The following is a 22827-nucleotide window of genomic DNA, read 5'->3' on the forward strand; positions in this document are numbered from 1 at the left end:
GCTCACGGAAGAGGGGACCAACAGTGGTGCCCCCTGGTTGCCATCTAAGGAGGGGACAGTGGGAGGAAGGAGAGGACGAGGGGGAGCTAACGTTTGTCGTGACACTATCATACACACACTAAATGTTTGAAGATGGGGATATCGAAAGGGTAGAGTTGGTACCACAGAAATGACGGGAAGTGAAAGAGAAGAGTGAATCACAAATGGTCAGTCTGCTGCCTGTGAAAGGAGACTAATGGGTAACTACGAGGAGTGATCGGAAGGGACCGAGGCAAGGAAAAGTGCAAGGATTTTGTGGAAAACGGTGGACCTCAGTGCACTTATATTTCTGTGAAGGGAGGCGTAATGTTTTCCTCCATTATAATGCCCACTGCAACTGCATTACAGAAGAGAAGTCAACACTGAACCACCCAAATGATCACAACCTACACTGACATCAATAAAATAGTAAATCTAAAGGTCTGAAATGTATTTCAACATATATCTCTAAATTATTTTGTGGAACAAAGCCAAGTTATAGAAGAAACTGTTTTCTGGTTTCATTTTATAATGTGAGGTTTTACAAAAATCTCTATGTTACATCATATAAATACTTCACTGCAGGATTTTACCTGCATATATAACTTCACAGAGCATGCAACTTTGACTGTCTGGTCAAAGATGATGCTCCATTTGCCTCTAGATAGAGATACGGCACCCTCTAACGGCAGAAAGGCATCATTGCACACATAGTCAACTGGCAACATGCCAGGTGTATAAACATTTTTGAAAGAGGTACAGCTTTGTATGGCTTTGCTGTGAGCACTAAAGTTCCTGCTCCGTAATGTCCATCATTACCATTCATATATCACAGCATTTCAAATAGCATCTGTCTTCAAGCATTACTAACCAATTTTTTATTTTTATCCTTTAATGTATGTATAACCTTGGGGTGGGAGGTGAGGTGGTGAAGGTGGTCATTCTCATTTTGGGGGTGAGCTCGGAGGGGTTGGAGGTTTCGTAGGAATGCTGCACAATCAGGGCGCAGGGAATGTCGCAGCATGCTGGGGGCTGGTAGTGGGTGGCGGTGGGAACAGTGGTGTTGGCGGTGTTGGGGGTCTGGTTCTGGGTCTGACCACCCAGGGCAAGAGGGTGCTCGTTGGGGCCGTGAGGGCAAGGATCGGCAGCTTGCCTGGCAGACGGGCCATCTGCCTGCGTCTGGTGTGAGTGTGTGACGTGCATGCGGGTGTGTGTGTGAGCAAAAGGGACAGGAGGAGAGAGACAGAGAGAGAGGGTGATGGGAGAGTGATGCGGAGTAATTCATATATATGTGTTTGTGTGTTTGTGTGCATGCAAGTTGAGTGGGGAGATTAAAGCCCCCGAAAAACAAAGAAGCCAAACAGACACAAAGGCAGACAAACGGCACACGGGCGGAGACAGAGAAGGGATGAGTGACAGACGAGATCAGGCAGATGGAAGGATGGAATAGTGGAGGAGAAAGAGAAGTCAATTGGAGAGACAGACGGGTGGGGGGTGAGCGAGAAGAAAGACACGGCAGTCAGTCAGCACACACAGTTAAGCAGGTCGTTCTGTGTTGTGTCCTCAGAGAGACATTCACACAGTCGTTATATACCTGGAAAGGGGAGATGTTTAAATGGCATTTTGTTTTGCTCTCTCCCTCTCTCTCTCCCCCTCGCCCGCTACACCCCTCAACACAGAGTACTTATCTACAAAAACAAAACAAAAAGGCAATATGAGAGCTTTGAGCCACAGAGACACAGATCATTGTATAGAGTTAGAATGAGTAGACTGGCAATTCCCATCCAAAGCACAAACTTCAAAAGAATGAGGTCAACTGTTTTAGGTGTACCAAAGAAGATGATACACGAGGAAGTGCCTGCTCTTCCCATGCTAAATCTACACGGATTATATGAAATATCAAACATGGTCAAAACCACAGATGTTACCATTATGGAAGAGTTCTGACAATGACAATCCTTTCTATTTTGTCAATATGCAGCATTACAATTACTGTCAGTTTTGAACTTCTGGTGATGCGGTTTATTCCAATGACAGAACTCTTTCATACAAACCTCCGGTAGAACATATATATATAGGCCAAAAAGGGTAAAGCAATACAGCCGCCCTGTTGTGAATGAAATGGGCCTCAGACACTCATCTGGAAATAGCTTGTCAAAATTAAGACTAGCGTCTCAAGCAGTCGTAGGGGCACCTTGATCAGATTCTGTCATTACAAACATACCCAGGCACTGAGCCAAGTAAATAGAAGCACTATAGAGGAAGATGATTAATTTCCAAAAATGTAGGTAAAATGCATGTTAGTGTGTAACCAAATGGAATATATTCAGGATATAAGCACTGTTGGGTAATATAGTCATTATTTATCTAACTCTCAAAGATCCCAACAGAACAGGGATGATTTGCAGGTAGACTGGTAATACACAGTTACATAACTCCCTTTTATTTTGTGTGCATATTGATGTAAAATGTGCTTTATCATGATACATTTCTCACCATTGGTGACCCACATTAGTCATCTTTGTGGAAATGTGTGCATTTGTGTTTGTGAGTGTATAAGCCCGGTAGTAAAAACTCATGGGCAAAATGTTTACATCAAGAAGCAGGCTCATAGATCACAATGTCAGCCATTCCACAACACAGAACCATAGCACAAACACTGACACATGGCCCACAGTCAAAAGCAGTTACCACAGCATTAAAGCATACAGTATGAATGCAAAGACATGTACAGACATGTATAGTATGCGATTGTGCATGTTTTACTATGTATAAGAAACAGAGACACACAGAAACAGCTTAGTTGTATTAGAGTTTGAACAGTGGATTGTGGGTTTTCATGTATGAAGGAAGCGTGTGTGGCAGGTGGGGATGGTGTTTTCGTCATATAATCTGATGGATGAATGGGGTCATGACTTGTGCCAGTATTTATTGACTTTAAGTGAATCACGTCAATCTTAAATTGTGTATTGAGAGGCAAGATAACCTGATTCTTGATTTCTACTGGTGAGGGAGGGAATGAACATGAACTGAAAACAGCTGGGGTTTATGAAGCATGTTTACAACAAACTGAACAAATGTATAATGGGTTTCATGATGTGGCATATCTGTTATATTGAGACACAAGCCTGGCATGACGGAAAAGGCGAGATAAATATGAGGCACTGATGATGTGTATGCATGCATATGGGAGTGTTAGCGCATTGGTGTGTGTCACTGTAAGAGCAGCTATATTTGGGAAGCTGTTTGTCATCTTCAGGTAGGACAAAGGAGGACGGGTCTATTCATTTTCTAATTAGAAATAGTAAGCACTGTCAGTGTACTTTTGAATACATAATCCACAGGTCTTATTCAACAATCAACACTCAGTGTATATCAGTCCTTTTTACATTTGTGAACTTGCTCATAGATTTTTTTTATTTAACCAGGAATCTCAATAAGACTATTTAAAAACATTTACAAACCATAGATTTCATTTCCAAACCTTTGAGTAAGAGTTTAACCTGGCCTATTGAAACCAGTTCCTTTAATTTCCAGTATTTTTGTAAATTGTTCCATGTTGTGGGGGCAGAATACTGAAATGCCACCTTACCAGCTTCTGTGAGGACACTTGGTACAGACAGTAGCAGTGAGTCTTGTGAGCGTAAAGAATACAGTCCAGGCACTTTTGGTTGAATATATTCACACAGATATGAGGGGAGCAAACGCAGAATACCCTTATAAATGAACATATACCAATGAGTGAGTCTACGATTCTCCAGTGCTGGCCAGCCCACATGTGTGTAAAGTTCACAGCGGTGTGTGCAAGGCTTACAGTTTGTGATAAACCTCAATGAGGCATGATAAACAGAGTCCAGTAGTTTCAATACTTGGGTTGGGGCATTCATATATATGAGGTCACCATAATCCAGAATGGATGTAAATGTTGCAGCTACAAGTTTCCTTTTTGCATTAAAAGAAAAACAGCCTATTTCTAAAGTAAAAGCCAATTTTCAGTCTCAGTTTCCTAACCAAATGTTCAACATGTCCTTTAAAACTAAGACTGTCATCAATTAAAAGATAAAAAGATTTAACTCTTTCAATTTCTGCCCCAAGATGAAGCCAAAGGAAGAGTTAGAGTTAGAGTTAGCAAAAATGTAACACAATGGTTTTAGTGATTTCCATAATCGCCATGACGGCTCAAACGGAATATTGTCTGTTAAAACATTCAATAATAAGGGAGAAAACCATGTAAAACACTATGTGGCTAAAATTAGCCTGAATTCTCAATACAGTAAGTCTATATATGTAGTAACTCACTGTGCTAGAGCAGCATTGCAACGAGAGTCCTCATGCCAAGTCTGCACTCCCAATTCATACTCCTGGTGCCAATGTATCTTAGTAAGCCAAGTTTTTTAGGCCCACGCATAAACATCGGGTCACCAGGCTTTCCTATTTTATGTGAAGCTTGCAAAAATGCACAGGGAGCTGCATGCTCTTGGCTCGGTGTGATGCTCTCAAGTGGTGTTAACATTCACTGTGACAGCAAGACGGAGGCCAAGGAGTTCTTCATTTAAACTGACAGAGAGCAAGGCGTCTAGTGGAGTTAATTACAAGCTTTATGGTTTGCTTCACTTTATTAATTTAACTTTAGGAAGTTGGATGACATTAAACACACTAGACTTACTCCAGTGGCCATGACTAAGGCCAAATTGCATGCAGAGACAGAGTTTTCCCCAGTCGATAAAATGCAACATATGCAATTTATCTAATTAGCTGCTTTGAAGTTGACTTCAATTTGTCTTCCTTCCTCCACTGAGCCAGGACATACTGCAGTGGTCCCAGCTTGATTCTACTCTGTTCTGTTCTAAGCAACCATCTTTGCAGCTGGTCGCCCATTTGGAACGATTCTGCTCGGATGATGATTTGAGATCTGAGTCACATGGTAATTTTAAGAAGAAATAAGAACTAATATCTAGCTATAATTGTTGAAATTTTCTATACATCAAGAATGAAAAATATCTGGTATCTGTGACAGGACTGTAATAAGCACAACCAATCATTTAAATCTGTCTACATTAAATGATTGGCTGGCCTACCTGCCACTCCACCTACCTACCTGCCTACCTGTGCACACTCAGTGCGCATGAAAATTAGTTTTTGGGGAGTGCCTTTTTAGGGAGGCCTGAAGAGAGCAGGTGGAAGTATTGCGGTTGAATACTTCAAAATCTAGCTGTCCCCCTGGCAAGTTCTCCAACGTTGCTTGCCCTGGTTTATGCCGCAGTATGCTTGAAACAAAGTTATTTGTATGACATGTTGTCTGACGTTTAAAAACAAAAGTGTTCTTTGTCTCACTCTGCCATACTCAAAGGCCAAGTGAATAGCTTGATGGCATAGAGCTGGCGAAAAGTTGAAATGTTGTATGCAAATTGGGATAACGGCGCACGCTTTGGGGCAGTATCTCCGCAATGGCATACATTTTGTTACACTCATTTATACACACAAAAAGTGATGACAGTAGTTCTGTAGAGAATGAAAATAGAGCACTTGAGAGAGAAGTTCAAATCCTGCCTACTTTCTCAATTCCATACACTTGGCCACTTGCCGAATGAAGTGGCCATGCTTGTCGGAAAGGATTGGATGCAGGTGGTTTCAGATGCTGGCTGATGATCCGACAAGCAGTTTATTTGGAGCATATGGACCCCTTGATGTTACTTGGATCAAAACTTGAGCTAAACCAACGGCAATCAATAGGTCAGCGCATTGACAGGTTGAAGGATAAATGTCAGGGGTCAACTATCAAAAACAATCCCGGCTGACTGAGCCAACTTCATTTTCAATATGGAAGCATTAAAGGAGCTAATCTCATGATGCACTTTTTGTTCATACAGTACATGGATATCCCATTGCTTTGCTCCAAATGCATTGTTTTGATTTGTGTTTGTGTGTCAACTAAAATCCTACTCCCTCCTCTAAACATAAACAACAAAACAACTTGAAAACTATATGCCTCTTTTATTGGCGCTTAATGAGACACTGAACCAAATAATAGTAATATCAATAACTGAAATTGTATTATAATGCACATAAATATGAAATGCACCCTATCATCCATGTGTGGCTTCTAAATCAATAATATATAATATATATAATAATGATTTCCGTATGTCACTTACTGCCCGATGCCTTGTTATGCAAAACACTGAACAAGATCTGCAAAGATAATCAAAGACTATCAGCGGTTAAATCCCTGCTGTCCCTCCTATTCGCTGTTGCGATGCCACTCCTGCACTCAGTCAGGGGTTGATTCCACTGGCTGCTCTTAGTGGCTAATGAAGATGGCAGGGGGCATGTGTGTTTGTGCATGTTGCAGCTGAGCCACACTGTGCTTAACACGACTTTGGGTTCAAATAAGAGTTTGTTGTCTTTGTGGATGCTCGGTGGCGGACATGACTACTGATCTGAATGACAGATTAAAGCTGGTAACTGAGCAGGGGGCTGGAGGTAGGGGGTATATGGGATGTCTGTTGCTGTGTGTACTGAAGAAAAAATAAATTGTTGCCTGATCAAAACCGGTTGGGTACCAATGTTGCATGTGTGGCAACATACAATCTAGGACACTTCAGAAATTATTATAAACAATAGATTGCGACCCAACATATTTAACAGACATATTTCTGGTTATGTTGGGAGCAGCAATGGGGTTTCACCTAACTGGGCCTTAGAAATCTTATTTAGGCACAATGCTCAACTAAGCAATATCTGTTTTCGCCTCATACTAGGATCTCTACATAATGGTCGGTAGAATGCACAGTAAATATTTAAGTAACTTAATTTACCAAAGCAATTAGATGGTTAAGAATGTAATTATGGCAGCAATATAGAAGGATCTAAATTGAGCTTAAGTAAACCGAACTGCAGTCAACCTGCTGTTGAACATGTTGCTCTATTGTCATTGCAGCTTGTAGTCTGTTTAACAGCACATCATGTCAGGTGCATGGGGATCTTGCACATCGCAAATTGACTGAGATGGGATGAGTCTGAGACTTTATAGCTCCTGCTTGTGTATTCACAGTGTGCAGAAATCTTCTCACAACATCAGCAAATCTAATATTAAACTAATTCATTTTCTAAAGAGGACAGAAGAATCCACATGAAATGTAAGTTAAATTAAACAAATTAAAGGAGAAGTAATAAATATAAATAATTTGCCACTGTCGATCAGTTGCAAGCTATTAATGCAGTGTGTTGTTGCAGCTGTGTGAAACTTCCAAGTTGTCATTAGTTTGGGTTTTGTTGTTTTGTATTTCCTGTTTTATTTTGGTAAATCCTTCCTTGTGGCTTTTTTGACTTTTTGACGTCCAGTTTTGGGTGAGCGTGCAGCGAGACAGGGCTACAACGTAATCCAAGTATGTCGATTAAAGTGCTTGTTTTTGCCAATGACAGGCTCAGATTGGTGTTACTAGTGTCTGACAATGTGTTGGCTTTTTTAAAGAGTAAGATTGTTTTTGTTTAACCAGAAACAAGTCACTATATCGCTCCTGTCATTTTACCTTGCAGAACACGGAAGTTGCTGGTCTGATGCCTCGGTCAAATAGTTTGTTTGTGTTATTGTGTGACTTTGGTGTTTTACAGAGTTAAAAACACCAAATACAAACTAATTGATCGAGGGGTTAACCAGTGAGGTAAAAGTGCTATTTTACGTGCTCGCTCAATATTGGACCTAAAATGTCCTAATTAGTCACACACACAAAAACATGGGAAAATAGGGTTGAAAAAGACCAAGGTTACCCTTGAAGTCAGCGTGCTGCTATTGTCTGTTGTTGGTCGTCTGCTTCGAATTGTCTGCGTTTCGTATTGTTGATTTGTTTGCCTTGTGTTTGGACTGCTCGTTTGTTTTTGACCCTTACATGCCTCTACACAACGTTAGCTTGTTAACTTTTTGTTCAGTTGTAAATAAACACTATTAATTGTACCTGCTTCGTCTGAGTGTCCTGCGTTTAGGGTCCAAATCCCTGTGACCGGCTATCACGACATCATTTGTCAAACCAGCTTGTGTACACTACAGTTAAATGCTGACCTACGAGTAGATGAAATCCAAAAGCTAGAAATTGTAGAGATGTAGTAATGCATTAATTTGCGTTGATCTATCAATGTTCCACCAGGAGCTGCTCATTTAATCATTTGGGACCGATGATTCATAGTGTTTTCAAGTTAAAACTTTCCCTCTAAATTACTTTCCAGATGATTGGTGTTATCTGTCTTTTTATCATGAACAGTAACCTGATCTGACACTAAATCATCCTGGGTATAGTCACAATTTCCATTCCCATATTTTTTCTCATCTTTTCTAATTTATTCTTGGTGGAACTTTAAATTAGCATGACGCCAAAGATTAAGGAGATGGGGACAGGCCTCTCTTACTTGTTTCTGGTAGTCAGAGTCATGCAGAGATGTTCACTTAGGTAGTCCTAATTAGTGTAATGGTCATCCTTTTCTACCCTTTAAAGTCCATTTTGGTAACCAGGCAACAATATCTGTAATGGTATTTCATTCAAAACATCTCTGTTCTGATGACGGTAAGATGGTTTTATATCTCTAAGGACAAAAGTTGAGTGATAGGTTAGGTAACCGTTCTACAATAATCCTCCAAAGTCATTATCCACAAGTTAACCTTAGCTTGTCTTTGTCAAAAAGCTTCCTCAGAAGGGACAACACAATTGTTTGAGGCTGGAGTAATTTACCTGATGGCAAAAACATTTTCAACTAAAATTAATCTGTGCTGCTTCATGCCTCAGTCTAATTTGTTACCAACGCATAAATAATTAACTCTAAACCAAAAGTGAAAATATTATTTCACACATAATTACATTTCTTTCACTTCATCAGTGGCCTGTTTTGCATACCAAATTTGCAACACTTTGCTGCAATTTCACAGTTTTGATTAAAGTTATTTAGTTGAACACCGTCTCCCTCTGTGTTTTGGTAAACATAGCAGTAGGCATGGAAGTTGACGAGGTGGGTTGGCGTTCGAAGTTCAACTGGAAGCTGGTTCAAATCCTCGTGAAATCCCTTTGGGGATAAAACAGCTACTGAAACAGAGAGGTCGCAACAATGCTAGCACTGTTATATTCTGAAATGGGCCTGAGCTTGTAATTACAATGCATATATACTATACATAGACTATACATTCAGCTATTTGGGTTTGTCTTTGAAGGGGTTACCTATCCTGTCTATAGTGGAGCAAACAAAGCCACCAAATCACAACAGACAGCGGGGTCTCTACAAGGGGAAGATGTTGCCAGAGTCACTCTGATTTCCTCAAATGATGTCCCTGCTGAGGTGATCAACCGCACATAGGCTGATTGGATATTTCACAGAGTGCTGCTGCCAATTTATAAGGTGGAGTGTTGCCACTGTTTTGGAGAGAACTGTGGTATAAATATACATGTCTAATACTGTGAGTCAGTGTTTCTGACTCTGCCTCGGCGAAGCTGCAGCATTCCAACAGCCCCTCTGGCTATTTTTGTATTCTGCTTTAACATTGCCAATGTTCTCTTTTCTCTAAAACATTAACTTTTCGGAAAAATAACTGGCTGATTACCCTGTTGACACTGACACATTTGCCTGATTTTAAATTAACCATCAAAGTAGCATTATTAAAACTTAACAAAAGAGGTGAGATTATGTAGGACACCGGCAGTAGCAGAATACTGAATACATTATAGGGCCAATTGAGTGATTGGGGTGCGGGCGGTGGGATCTCTCCTGTGCAGTGCATTACTTGGCTGTTGTGTGGCGTTAGTTAGATTGGTAGCGGGGTAGTGTTGGTTGGCTCACCTGTAGGTCGTGATTTGCTTGCGTGCTTGTTGGGGGTTGGGGGCCTCAGGTGCGGGCCTGGACTGGGCTAGTATGCGGCTCTGTCCTGTGTGCATGCTGTGCATCCTGATAATTGTATTTCGGTTCTCTGAGGGGTCTGGCGGCTGGTTGTTGGAGGGGTGGTGGACCGGGAAGCATGGGGTTGACGGGGTGGGTTGGGGGTGCGGGCTGGTCCTTTTTGAGCTGGTTGGGGGGTGTCTCCTCTGGATTTTGGTGCCTGGACTGGATGCTTGGTGGTTGTACGGGGATCCTGTGTGGGGAAGGATTGTGCTTTGGGGGTGTGTGTCAATGATTGTTTTGTGGTCGCGTCGCGGCCCTCTGGATTGTGGTCAGGTTGAGTCGTGGGGTGCCGGGAGATTCCTGCCCCTAGGTGGGTCCTAGGGTCTGGGTGCATCTGCTGACTTCCTAGGGCTGAGGGGCTGTTGCTGCTGTCGCGGGGTGATTGCTGTCTCTTTTCTTTGGGGACGGTGGGGGGATGCTTTGCTGCTAGGGAGGGAAGGGCGCGGGGATGAGGGTCGCCTGGCCTGGCCTGAGTGGCATTACCTCCTGGGTGTTGGGCTGTTCTGTCCCTGGGCGATGTCCTTGCCGCTCCGGACCTGCTCCCTTGTGGGGGGGAGGGGGTTGTGCCAGCTCTGATAACCTGGTGGTACTCAGAGTGCTCCTGATTGTGTGGGAACGGTGAGGTGGGGGGTTGCAGTAGGGCTGCCGGAGGGGCCCTGGCGAGGGCGGGGGATTGTTGGGCTTTGGGTTGGGGCTGCGCTGAGCTACCTCGGGGGTGTGTGGCGGTCTGGGGCTCGGGGCTTTGGAACCTCAGCTTCCCCCGGGACATGCGGTCTGAGGTCCTTTGCGCTTTGTGCTCGTCACTTGTGCATTGATGTTGATGATTGCATGGCATTTGGGCGTTTTGGTTGTTCGCTGTGCGGCGGTGGGGTGCGGGGCACTGGTCTATGTTGTGTGCGCGCTGCGGTCGGTACGGGTTATGCCTCTAGCGTTCCGTCGGCATTGCGTTAATTTTTAATTTTTTTTTTGGCCGTCTGTTGGTTGGGTCTGGGTCATATTTTTATTTATTTATTTATTTATTTCTCCCACCCCTATTGGATACTGGGGTCGGTGTGGCACACAAGAACTATATTCTTTAACAGGCTTATGCGCACACAGACACATTCACGCACACAGACACATTCACCCACACGCACACATAGACACAAACAAATTTAGGTTGTCCCTGGTAGAATTATTCCTGATGCTTTTCTTTCAGTTACTTATTTAAATGAATTGTTATTGTTCCAGCTCTCATGGCTATGCTGTGTTGCTTATTTATTGTGCGTGGATTGTGGATTGTCTTGTTTTCATTTTTCTCTTAGTTGTCTTACTATGTCAGCTGTTTAGTGCTGCTGTTTGGCTGGTTGTCTTTTACTATTATTAATTTTATTGTTTGTTTGTTTGTTTGTTTGTTGTTTTTCTCCTCCCCAAGCACCCCTCTCTGTTCTATTGCAGGTTTCGTTGCTTTCTGCAATTGGTGTTTCCCTCTGCTATTCCCCGTTGCACCCACCTTCCATCCCCCTTCTCTTGCAGGTGTTGTCCTTTCTCTGTGCTGTCTGTTTGTGCCCCCCCATCCCCATGTCTGCCTCCCTGTCCGGCCCGGTGACAAATCAATACATAATGAAATAAATAATAAAACAGACAAAGGAGTATATTAATACTCTCTTGTTAAAGTAAAATCTGACTGCCACAATTTGGTATCCAGCTCATCATACTCTATACCAGGCTGCTGGGCAGGACAGGTTTAAAAAAAAAAACAAAAAAAAAAAAACAAAGGACTAAGAAAGAAATAATATGAGCAAAAAATCTCTTCAGCTAAGTTCATTTAAATTTACTGCTTAATTCAGTTTGCTTTTGGCAGAGAATATCTCTTTGGTTTATCATTTTGATAATTTGATGGTGACTGTAATTCCGCAAACAATTGGAAGTAATAAAATGACAGGATGCTTTATAAGCTGACAGTCCTGTTTGACCATTCTTTCCCTTCTTACACATGCAACTACACAAAAAATCAATGTCAGTTATATCACTGGAGAGTGAATATAGCATAACCGGCATTCTTGTTGACAGAATGTGTAAAAGCTTAGCAAAACACACAGTAGCGGCCTGTGCTATTAGGATAATATTGCTGATGTTGCTTCTGTGCAAATTTACGTTGTGACATTATGAACATGAGGTTTTTAAAGGTTTCAGACGTCGTCAGTGTCACAACTCCCTCAAAAGGAAGGCTCTGCTCATATCTTGCTTCCTTATTTATCCTGGCTTTGAGGACTCTTTTTTTCCCCTCCAACTCCCTGGCCACAAAGTATAGACTCTCTCCTCTTGCCTCAACTAGACCTGAAACCAAACCCATCATTATCTGTTCAATCCTATTTTATTTTTTTTATCCCTCCTTTTTTTCTCTACCTATTTCACCACTAGAAGACTTATCTATTGTAGGCCCTTCATCCCTCTCTGTACCATCATTCCGCCTTTTCGGTAACCCATCCATCCCCCTACCTCTTTGGAGGGGACCCTGGATCCCTTCCTCCGTGACCACCAGCTTTCCACCATAGCAATAAGGCAGGAGAGCACCACGCCAGCTGCCAGGACGCAGAAAACGCCAGCAAAGCTGTGGATGTCCAGGGCGTTGCCGCGCTGTCGTGTCTGGATCGAGCTGTAGAGATCACAAGGGCTGTCCTTGGGCCACCACTTGAGTTTTAGTATATCCATGTCACCGTTCTGCTGCAGCTCCAGGATTCTAGGATGTAGACAGGAGACACAGGCATGTAAAGATAGAGCCATATGCAGTAAGTGCACATACTTTAAACACACACTCACACATCCTGACACAGAAGCTACAAAATGTTAGCCTTCACGTCAGTCAATTAAAAAATCATATCTGTGAAATCAGACTTTGTTTTTTTGTGAATTCAGTTTTCTGGCAATTGAAAGAGACACATACAGAAATAAGTCCCATTTTAAAGATTACAGAATCAAAACACTAAAACCTATCAGAGAATGAAAAATATTCACACACAAGTTAATTGCACAAAACTTGACACTGCAGCTTTTACTGCAGTTGCAGTAACTCCTCTCTTCCATTTGAGGGCAGTGTTTGCCAGTTAAAACTCCTTCCTGATCCCTGACAACCATATTGGGCTGTCAAACTCATTATGGCTAACATTAATATGTTTTGCAGCACAGCGCAAGTACACTGCCACAATGTCATTATGCAGCCTAGCTTTAGTCCCACGATTGATGGCTTCAGAGAGGATACAGCTCAGAGGTTGATGGGGTCCCTCTGTTAGCCTTCATCTTATTATTTAACTGGGTCGTTCGTTTTGGTTTGGAGGAGAGTTGCACACATGCAGACAGGCATATAGTGGCTCTGTTAGCATTTGGCTGGATATTTAACAGACGATCTGGCATGGGGGAAAGAGGGGCACAGAGTAGGTGAGAGACAAAGAGAAAAAACCCAATCTGGGAATGTGTGTGTGCACATGTTTATAGGCAGACACATACTAGCACAGAAAACAAATAGATGGAAATAATCCCTTGTAGATAAATTTAGCCAACACAATGATTGACACCAACAGGGTTTATACACATTCCGAAATGAACAAAGTCACAAACTTGACTGCACGCATGTCCACACAAACTTAAGACAGGATTCATACATGTGTACATAGAGACAGATGTTTGCAGTTATCTGCAGAATTTCCTGGGGGCAAATGCCTCCTGCATTTTCAATGACAACATGCTGACATGAGTGACAGTGCCCATTTCTCATCTTCATTTTTCCTCATATGGAATACACCAAATGTACTGAAATCAATCATGAAATGCAAATGAGCCCTTAGACTGTTTATATAATTAATTTCATCCAAAAGCAAGAAAAACATGGCTCATTTCAATGTAAATCAGCTAAACAGGCTCAGCACGTCGGCTCTATAACCACGTCACTCTTGTTTAGGGACACTCCCTCATCACTTCCTGGGCTCTACTGAGCTGCTGGATTGGGGAACTACATAGTTGAAATACAAGCTATGGTTGTAATTGATGAGACAGAATCCCAATATAAGAGAAGAGAATAAAAAAATAAACAATTTGAGCAGCAAATCCACAAAAACCCATTCTAATAAGAGATCATGTCCACCAACTGCCGGCTTGATTTTAGGACTGTTTGGCTCAGATCGGCAAAGAATATCGCCAAGATTAGATACAACTTTGTGTAGATGATATGCGATATTGACTCAAATCAAATCTGATCTGCAATAGTGTTCATCAGTAGTAGTATAGTGACAGCACTGGCCTAGTTGTATGTCCTGGTTATTACTCTACTGACATGAAGAAGAGGTAGTCAGAGTAGAAATCTCTTATTGTACATCAATCCTGTATCTGTTCTTTTTCTTTTTTTTTTACTGGTGCAGTGGGCCCTGCTCCTTTTTCTTTCAAACATGTTAGTAAGTTACTTTTTGGACTGTCATATTGTACTGTAAAAACACAGAAATTGCTTCACGCTTGAACACTACTTGCACCCACAGAGTGCTAGATTGCTGGAGGTGTAATGGTGCAAAAACACTTCACTGTTGCATGCAGGACGTACTCTTAATATGTAACATCATGTTGACATGAACAGCACCTGTGTTTAATTAAACTTAACCACATCCTTACTAGTTAGGTGATGTGAGCTGATGACAGCATCACAGAAAAATCACTTTTTACGAAAGTTAAAAAAAGTCCCCCCCCCCCCCCCCCCCGGGAATTGTTGTGCCTTTCATACAGTACTGACCTTTTTATCTGTCACTTTGACACTTTGACAACAAATGCTTCACACATGCACACACACACAAACAAGCCTGCACTCTGTCAGACACAGATTACACACAGGCTAATGAGATGGCATAAGAGTGATCCAACCTATCAAAGAAGCCAGGGAATGTTTTGTCAAAACATTTCATCATGTTTTATTTGGAATGCAGCCAATTTCTAAAGATTTCTTGTCTGAGTTGATGTCTTTTCATGTATGTCAAACGAAAAGAGGCATGCTTTATGTTTAGAGTTTCTGTCTGTTATCTCTGCTTATGAGTTGACTGTTCTTATGTGTCACAAATGTCATATCACACAGGCCACAGAGCAGCACTTAAGGAGTGGAATTATCTATCTACTTTAACATCTGTGAACACAATTACTATTGACAGTAAACGCTGTTGTGACATAATTCTACAAAATATAAAACTGTTGACAGGGAACAAAAATCAGCAATGGAGAAGGTACTTAACATTTCTTTCATTGCAGAGAGGAATGGTGATGTCACCTGAATATACAATATATGCATGTTGGGGTTACTGGCCATTTTCAATTTGTTGAATTCAAATACTCAACATTTTCATATCCTATTCTAGACAATCAAAACGATGCCAAACCAAACAACAAAGAATAACAAAAAGGCTGACTTCCTAAGTTGATCAAAGATTTCAAAAGGAAACTTTCATCGGAGGAATTATTAGGATGGGACTAAGCTGTATGTAACTTTGAGGTAGGACGGAGAAGAAGAGATTTGAGATTCAGGACAGAGTGCTTTCTCTCTCCCCTCTATAATGACCCTGTCCGCCCGTGGAGCTCATAATCTATCATTCTGCACTAATTGGCCTATCAGAATTATGCAAAAGCTGCCTCCCCGATAGGCCCTTGAATCAAAGCCTAACACGGACATGCACTCACAAGTACACACATGCGCATGCACACAGCTACATTTACATTTACCTTAGATTTATCTCACTGAGGTTAAGTTGCCTTTATCCTGCCCACTGATGTACAAAAAAAACCAACACTGATTCAACTCTAACACTTGCAGGAAAGAAGATAAAAATGATGACCATGCTGGTAATATTATGTGATGCTTGTGCCATGCTTTTCCTAACATCAAAATACTAAACCCTGCCTGAGTTTGGACAGATGGTGGAAACCAAAAGTGAAGAGGAAGATAACATGCTACACTAAAGGGCCCTTTTAAATGTGATGGCAATCCAGTAACTCAAACGGAATATGAGCCCCCCTGAGTAATTCTAGTTCTAATCCTTGTGTATCAGTCTAGATCACTTACAGATTATGTAAGTGTGTTCGGAATGACTCCACACGTGTAAAATCAGAGTTAGCAGTGAGCCTAGAAGAGATCTTTGTTAACTCATGGCAGCTACTGGGTAAGGAATACTTTGTGAGAAAAAGGGAGCACAGTGATGATCATTTTTAAAAACACAAAAGCTGTTCTTCATTTATCTGTGTCCCATGGCTGACAAGCAGGATGAAAGGCCACTGTGAGCTGCCTGACAAAAAAAACATGGGTTGAGTCAAAGGTTCCCTGCAGTACACCATCTGTCTCGATCTCTAATTTGTCTGCCGCTCTCTAACCAAAAGAAACACATCTCGCCTCAAAAAAACACAACACAAAACACACAGATTGGCTTGCGCACACACATATGCTCAAAACACAGTAACACAAATACTATACTATGTGAATGCATGCACAAGCAGTACAAGCCCATTCACACACTCAAATGTGTGCATGTTTTGCTCAGAAACAATGACAATAATGCAAGCTAGGAGCAGCTAATTAAAGTGTGTGTGTGGGGGTGTGTGTTACAGTCTTTATGTCCTCATAAAAAATCCACTGCATTACACAGAGTTTGATGGAGTTCATGAAAAGATCACAAGAGAAGAAATCTGATCTAATTTATTTCCCCACAGCAGTGTACTTACCGAAAACTTTGTTTTGCTTTGTTGTTTTGCGTCTGAATGTAGAATATTAAACTGGGGTTGTATACTTATTTGTGAGGTTTTTTTCTCCTCCAGGGGCTGTAAGTGTTTTTTGCTCAAGGCGTCAGTGAGCACACTGCTGCCTGGGGTATAAAAAAATAGATCACTAAAAATAGCATCTACTACACATCATTGCAGTCTGTGGTAGTACAGTAGTGGTATTAGGGTCATGGCCTGCATTATCCATTACAGGGGTTGCTATATTAATGTCAACTGCATGTGAACATCTAACAATATGCGTCGTTTTGCCAACGAAAATGTACAGTAGATGTGAGGGTTGCAATGTCAATGTCAGCTGCATGCAAGAGGGGAGTGAAGTGTGTGTGAGAACTGTAATTACAAGTGCAATTTGTGTCTATCTGGCTGTTAAGGCATTTTCTTTTGCGTAAAACAGATGTCCTGTGTGTGCATGTGTGTATATGTACTGAATGACTGTATGTGCGTTTGTAACAGTGTATTATTATATAGTATGCGTGTGTGGATATAGTGTATGCATGCGTGTATCTACCTGAGTATGTCTATGAAACAGCTGGCGTGCTGGGAGATGCATTAACACCATGTATGCGTAATGAGTTATCACCTGACTTTAAGATCGTTGACTTTGACTGGGGAGATCTATAATGACTTTAACACTCCCACTGGCTGTTAAAGCAAATGAGCGAGGGTTGCCCGTGTGGTTGTTGTGTGCCTCTGTGTATGTGTGCGCTCTGTCTCTGCCTCACCGCTCTCTCTGCAGTGGCCGTTACTACGTGGACTAGATGTTGCCATGGCAACTATATGGCAGCAGCCTTGATGGTGGGATGATCACACATTATTAGTTGACTCAAGCAGAACAAAAAAGAACACCATGGAGATCTGGATAAAGGAGTAAGGGACAAAGGAAAGGAAGATAAGGCTAAAGGGAATATGTGAACGCTGAGAGAATGCTGTGAATTCTGTCAGGTGACAAAACAGAGGTAAAAAAATCATATTGAGATCACACAGTGGAGAAGAGAGAGAGAATAGCACAAGAAAAATGTAGGGATAGTTGCACATATGCATTGTGCAGAAACGCTAGAAAACATGGCTCATAGCACATGGCAACATAATGAAAAGACAGGAAAAGACATGTTGTGTCCCTCATGTTGTGTCCCTCTTTCCTGTGGAGAAACACACAATTGTGTTCTTGTATATGTGTGTTTGTTAGGACCAGAATGATGACATTTTTATAAGGTTATGAACTTTAGTTGGGTCCTCACTTTTCCAACAAGTTCTTTACGAGCAGCGTTACGTATGTATGTAACGCGTTACTGAGTTACTATAATATTATTAGTAACAATAATATTACTTCCCACCCATTCACTAGTAGTGTAAGGGATTACTATTTTCAAAACAGTAATAATATTATAATTACTAACCTAAGCTAATAATTTACAAATTAAGCAGTGAACGTGAAACTTGTAGAAAGAAACTCCGGCCGCTACTGCCAGTGATGCATGCACTCAACGGGAGAGAGTGGCATAAAGCAACAATTTATAGTTTGTAAAAACACTGAATACTGCTGGGTAAAAGCAGTAGTACAAAAGTCGGGATTGACTTGCTTTGCATCGGTGTCAGTAATAAGTATATCAATAGTAATGTAACAAGTAACACAAGTAGTTGCTGTTAATACTCAGTAATAAGTAAAATCTACGAGTAAAGACTTAGTTACGTTTTTTTTTCCTCCACCTGATGGTTAAGGTGGAAAGGTGGTTAGGGAATGCATGATGTCAGTGTGGATCCTCACCAGTATAGGAGTGCAAATATTTGTGATGCATATGCACAACTAAATTGCTGCCATCAAAGTCAAAAGAGAAAAGTGTTGAAAATATAATGCAGAATCCTTTTGTGGTCATAACAAGGGAACCCATCGAGTTATTTTCATGTGTTTGGATGATCAAAGTTCTGTATGTCTCCTTATGACTTAAATCTGTGTAATTCCTTCCAGACAAAAAATGCTTCATGTTTAAATATGTAAAAAAAAAAAAAAAAAGAAAAAAAGTGACATATGTTCCCTGTATTATCTAGAAAGTGGGTTTTAGGAGTTAATTTAACTTAACTTGACAGGAACATCTATTTGTAACAGTTTTAATGAGCAGCCCCTAATGTTATAAATGATATCCCTACTAGAGTGAAAATGGACTGTTAAGAGATTTCCCACTGCGTTGCTGCACCACTGCTGGGGTATGGGGAGTGTCTTTCAAACTCAGATGGATAGTGGGGCTGTTCCAAACAGAGACCACAGGTTACAAAGTGAGTTTCGAAAGCCTGTTATCTCAGCACCTGGCAAACTGATTGTTGAGTCATTGGTATTGATCAACTCAGCTATCAAACCCCTCTAGATATATTATGGCTATTTTCTTCTATGGGAGAGTAAAATTCTCACTTATTGCCCCTCTAAATGCACTGTAACTCCATATATTGTGTTGATTCTGCAGTCTTCTCCAGGCCCATCCATAAGGCCCCTATAAATGCAGGTTATGTCCCATGCTGCTCTTTCCCCAGTAGCAGATTTTACTGCAGCTGTAGCCTGTTAAAATGTAGAGCGGTGTGGGTTAGATGATCAAGCATAATGTGAAACAATTCAGTGAATTTCAGAACTGGCTAGAGAGACATCTTAACCGTTTCTGTGAGAGGTGTCGAGGCGTAGTGTGTCATCACAGAGCACACACTACCTTCTGAGGAACAGCGGAATGTGTCTGCAGCAACTACAGCCGTCTTGCTCTTCTATGCGAATATTCTTCTCCTGTCACCTCCGTAGCACACACAATTTTAAGTTGGAGACTGTGAAAAGTTGAAGTTGCGGTGAGGTGGAGACAGAACGTGAAGACCGAGGGAGAAGAGACGTAAGCGAGTCAGAGAATGAGGAGAGAGAGAGAATTGAGTGAGAAAATGTGAGGTGAGCAACAAAGCCTGGCAAGTGTGTTCAGTCAGGACGGATGGATGACAACAAAATCATACAGTGTGGGAAAGGAGAGCGCAGGTGAGAAAGTACAGGAGACAGGATAGGGGGGAGGTAAGAGAGGATAAAAAATAAGATGAGGGAACAAAAGAAGAATGTCAAATGAAATGAGCTGGGGGGGGATGAGTGTTGGGAGACAGAGGTGTTACGCTAAAATGAGTTTGTTGCTCTGAGACGGCCGTTGGATGTCAGCTCCTTAAATAAAAAGAACACTGGGTTGACAGCTCAGTTACTAGCTTAACACAAAGCTGGCAGCATCAGCAGTCTCTGGCTGCCTCTTTGGCTTTAGCCTCGCTGGAAAACATGATAGATAATAGTGTTCATATTTTAAAGTTAAAAGTAGTTTCCCTGTGGATCTGATGACGGCAGGGTCAGAAGAGTCCAAAACTCTGCTGTCACAGTAGGCTACAAGCACAACTTAGAAAATATGGGATTTGTTTGTGAAAATATGTGTGCTAAAATGGTGAAGCCCGAGGCTGCAGGTATTTCAATTACTCTGGGTAGGCGAGAGTGACATTGTGATTAGGGAGGTCAGTCTGGGAGGGAGCGCTGAGCTCAAGCACCCATGTCAGTAAACAACCGACCGAAGTACCCTTAGATGCTGAATCACCACAAGGTCTGCAGATTTTTGACCTGCCTGTAGAGATGAGGGGTGAATCAATAAAGCATCACATTATTAGCATTACATCATACTTTCCTTTTTATGTGAGCTGCCTCAAGGAACAAGCCAAACCTGTCAAAAATATATCACAAAGAAGCGCACGATCAGCTACACTGTTACAGTCACTTAGTCTATTTGTCCAAATCACTTTACAACTTTTGCACACAGGGCAGCGACTGAGTGTTAGTCAGGAGTAGAGACACTCAAAAGCATCGACCCAGTCAGCCAAGTGCAACTACTGCTGATTATTCTCTCCCTGTGTTTTAGTAAAAACTGAGAGAAGCTGAGATTGAAGCACACTGACCCAAAGTCACACATCAATACCCCAACGTCTGGAAAGTCTGTTCATTCAGCCATCGACTGCTGGAGTTGTCTCAGACAGAAGAAATATTATTCCAGAACTGGTGGTACATATTTGAGTTTGCTTTTGAGCGGGTTTATTTTGGTGCCAAATATAAAAAGAGTGAACTACAGAAGTCTCTCCAGTGACCTTCCTAGTTGTAGACTGGGTCCTTTCACTTCCTCATTCTATTGGCTGAGAAAACATGCTGGCCTCTGTCTCACAGTTACAGCCTGTACAACCTGTTTGGATGCTGAGGAAATTTGCTGGATTTCTAAAGCTGGGTGCACATCAAAAGGAGAACAGACAGGACTTTAGCTGTCCCAGACACATTTGACAGATCAGAGAACATACTGTTTCAGACATCCTGATAGTTTCAAACATGTTGATTTTCTCAGTGCAAGATCTGCAATGGGCTATTGCCAACATATCAGTCATCATATTACAAATTATGATAAGTAACAAGTGCAAACTACAAACAATGCACAAGCTGTGTGAACTTCAAAAAACTCAACCTCATTTACTTTTTAAAAACAGACAATCCAGAATTGACTTTCACCCTTACATTGGTGCCTGGCACTTTTTATTTACTGTACAAATTAATACCATGCTCCATGGTTCCATGCTCCATCTAGCACAGGAAAGCCAAGTGAAAACGCAAATCCAAGCGAGGAGTCTTGTATTGCATAACTCTTGTCTGGGCCAAAGATATTATATGCATTGGGTAAGACAAGAAACAAAATGCAATGATGTCATTCAGTGAGAGTCTAATTTGGAGGTATAGCCCACATACACGGATCCACATATGTATATCTGCTGGGGGGGGGCTATCCCAACATGCAGTCCTCGAAAGACATGGAAACACGTGGTGCACAGGTCAGGAAACACCACAGCGAACCAAGCAGGGCCAATGTTCCAGCACAAGACCGTCTCTACTGTGAGGCACCAGTGAAAGTCACTGACCCATCATGTTGCCATTTCAATTAAAACTATGTTACTATATTGAAACTCAAAGAATGGGGTAAGAGAGGTAATTTACCCATGAGTCTTTGGTCCCTCAAGTAAAGTTTGCAAAGCAAAATAATTCCAATTAGCGCTCTCCGGGTTCAATGTCATTGACGCTTTGTCAACAAAGTTTTCACTTTAGCATCATTAAGCCACAGTGTATGGGTGAACTGGAACAGATTATGATAAACAATGCACAGAAGTCAAACAGTCATTAACCATCATTAACACGTCGAGGGAGTAAGAGAGAGACAGAGAGAGAGTGAGAGAGAGACATCCCCATCATTAATTGTGATTAATAAAGATTTAATGCATACACTAAGTGTGTGGGTTGAGTTTTACTGTGATAGATTGGTAGAAGAGTGACAGCTTTTGAGTGAGAGTGCTTAGACAAAGACATAGTGAGAGGGAGAGTGATACAAGATTGAAAGTTGACATAAAATACATTTTTTGTTGTGCACACCCACAGTCCTATCTTTGCTCACAACCCTTGGGAAAAAAATGCATTGTTTCCCCCATGGATGGTGATTTCCATGGAATGAAAAAAAGGCGTCGGAGCCTCCGGCTTAATTTAAACTGAATCAAATAATTTTTCAATCAAAAAATTCAGGAGCCCTGATCAAGCCTTATTTTGATAATGCATGTAGCTCTTGGTACAACAAACAGGCATAAAACTCAGGCACGGTCCTCCTGATTTTGAAGCATTTTGAGGGCGATTTTGGCAAATTGTTACTTATGCCGTATGTGGATGTGCCTCTTTTTCCATTCTGCTTTTATTTTGGTCTTATTTTCATAACCTATGGGACCAAAATGTAAATCTGAAAATCTTCTAATAGAAATGGTCAATACAATAAATTAGGTAAAAGTCAAATTTTTCATTGAGGACTTTGACCTTATTGAAACTGTTCTAATTAAAATGTGTTTATCCTAATGTAGTTCCAAGACTTTAGTTATTCATCCAACATAGTATATATAACTACTATGTAAGCAAGCAGAAGCTGCTCTAGGCAACTTTTGTTTTTCTGGCAAAACTCACTGCAGTAACATTCAAAAAGCTGTTGCACAGACTGTGTGCAATCAAACTCCACTCTACTGGACAGTGAGCGCTGCTCTGTTATCATTGGG

The 22827-nt window shown here is 41.5% G+C and overlaps 1 protein-coding gene across 3 annotated transcripts in view; it reads right to left on the bottom strand.

Moving 5' to 3' along the window:
- grid2 (glutamate receptor, ionotropic, delta 2) overlaps positions 1–22827 on the bottom strand; it is a 600398-nt gene that overhangs the window by 4722 nt on the left and 572849 nt on the right. For 2 of the 3 annotated variants that reach the window (XM_038704208.1, XM_038704207.1), the window contains exon 15: positions 12418–12658. In XM_038704208.1, the coding sequence (XP_038560136.1) occupies positions 12418–12658 (241 nt within the window). Of the gene's footprint in view, positions 1–925; positions 1198–12417; positions 12659–22827 lie in introns of all 3 variants that reach the window. The other variant, XM_038704209.1, reaches the window with a different exon arrangement.

Source organism: Micropterus salmoides, unplaced genomic scaffold (genome assembly GCF_014851395.1).
Source record: "Micropterus salmoides isolate LMB-PRFRI ecotype aquatic unplaced genomic scaffold, ASM1485139v1 Ms_hic_scaffold_7, whole genome shotgun sequence".
In the NCBI taxonomy this organism is placed as follows: Eukaryota; Metazoa; Chordata; class Actinopteri; order Centrarchiformes; family Centrarchidae; genus Micropterus; species Micropterus salmoides.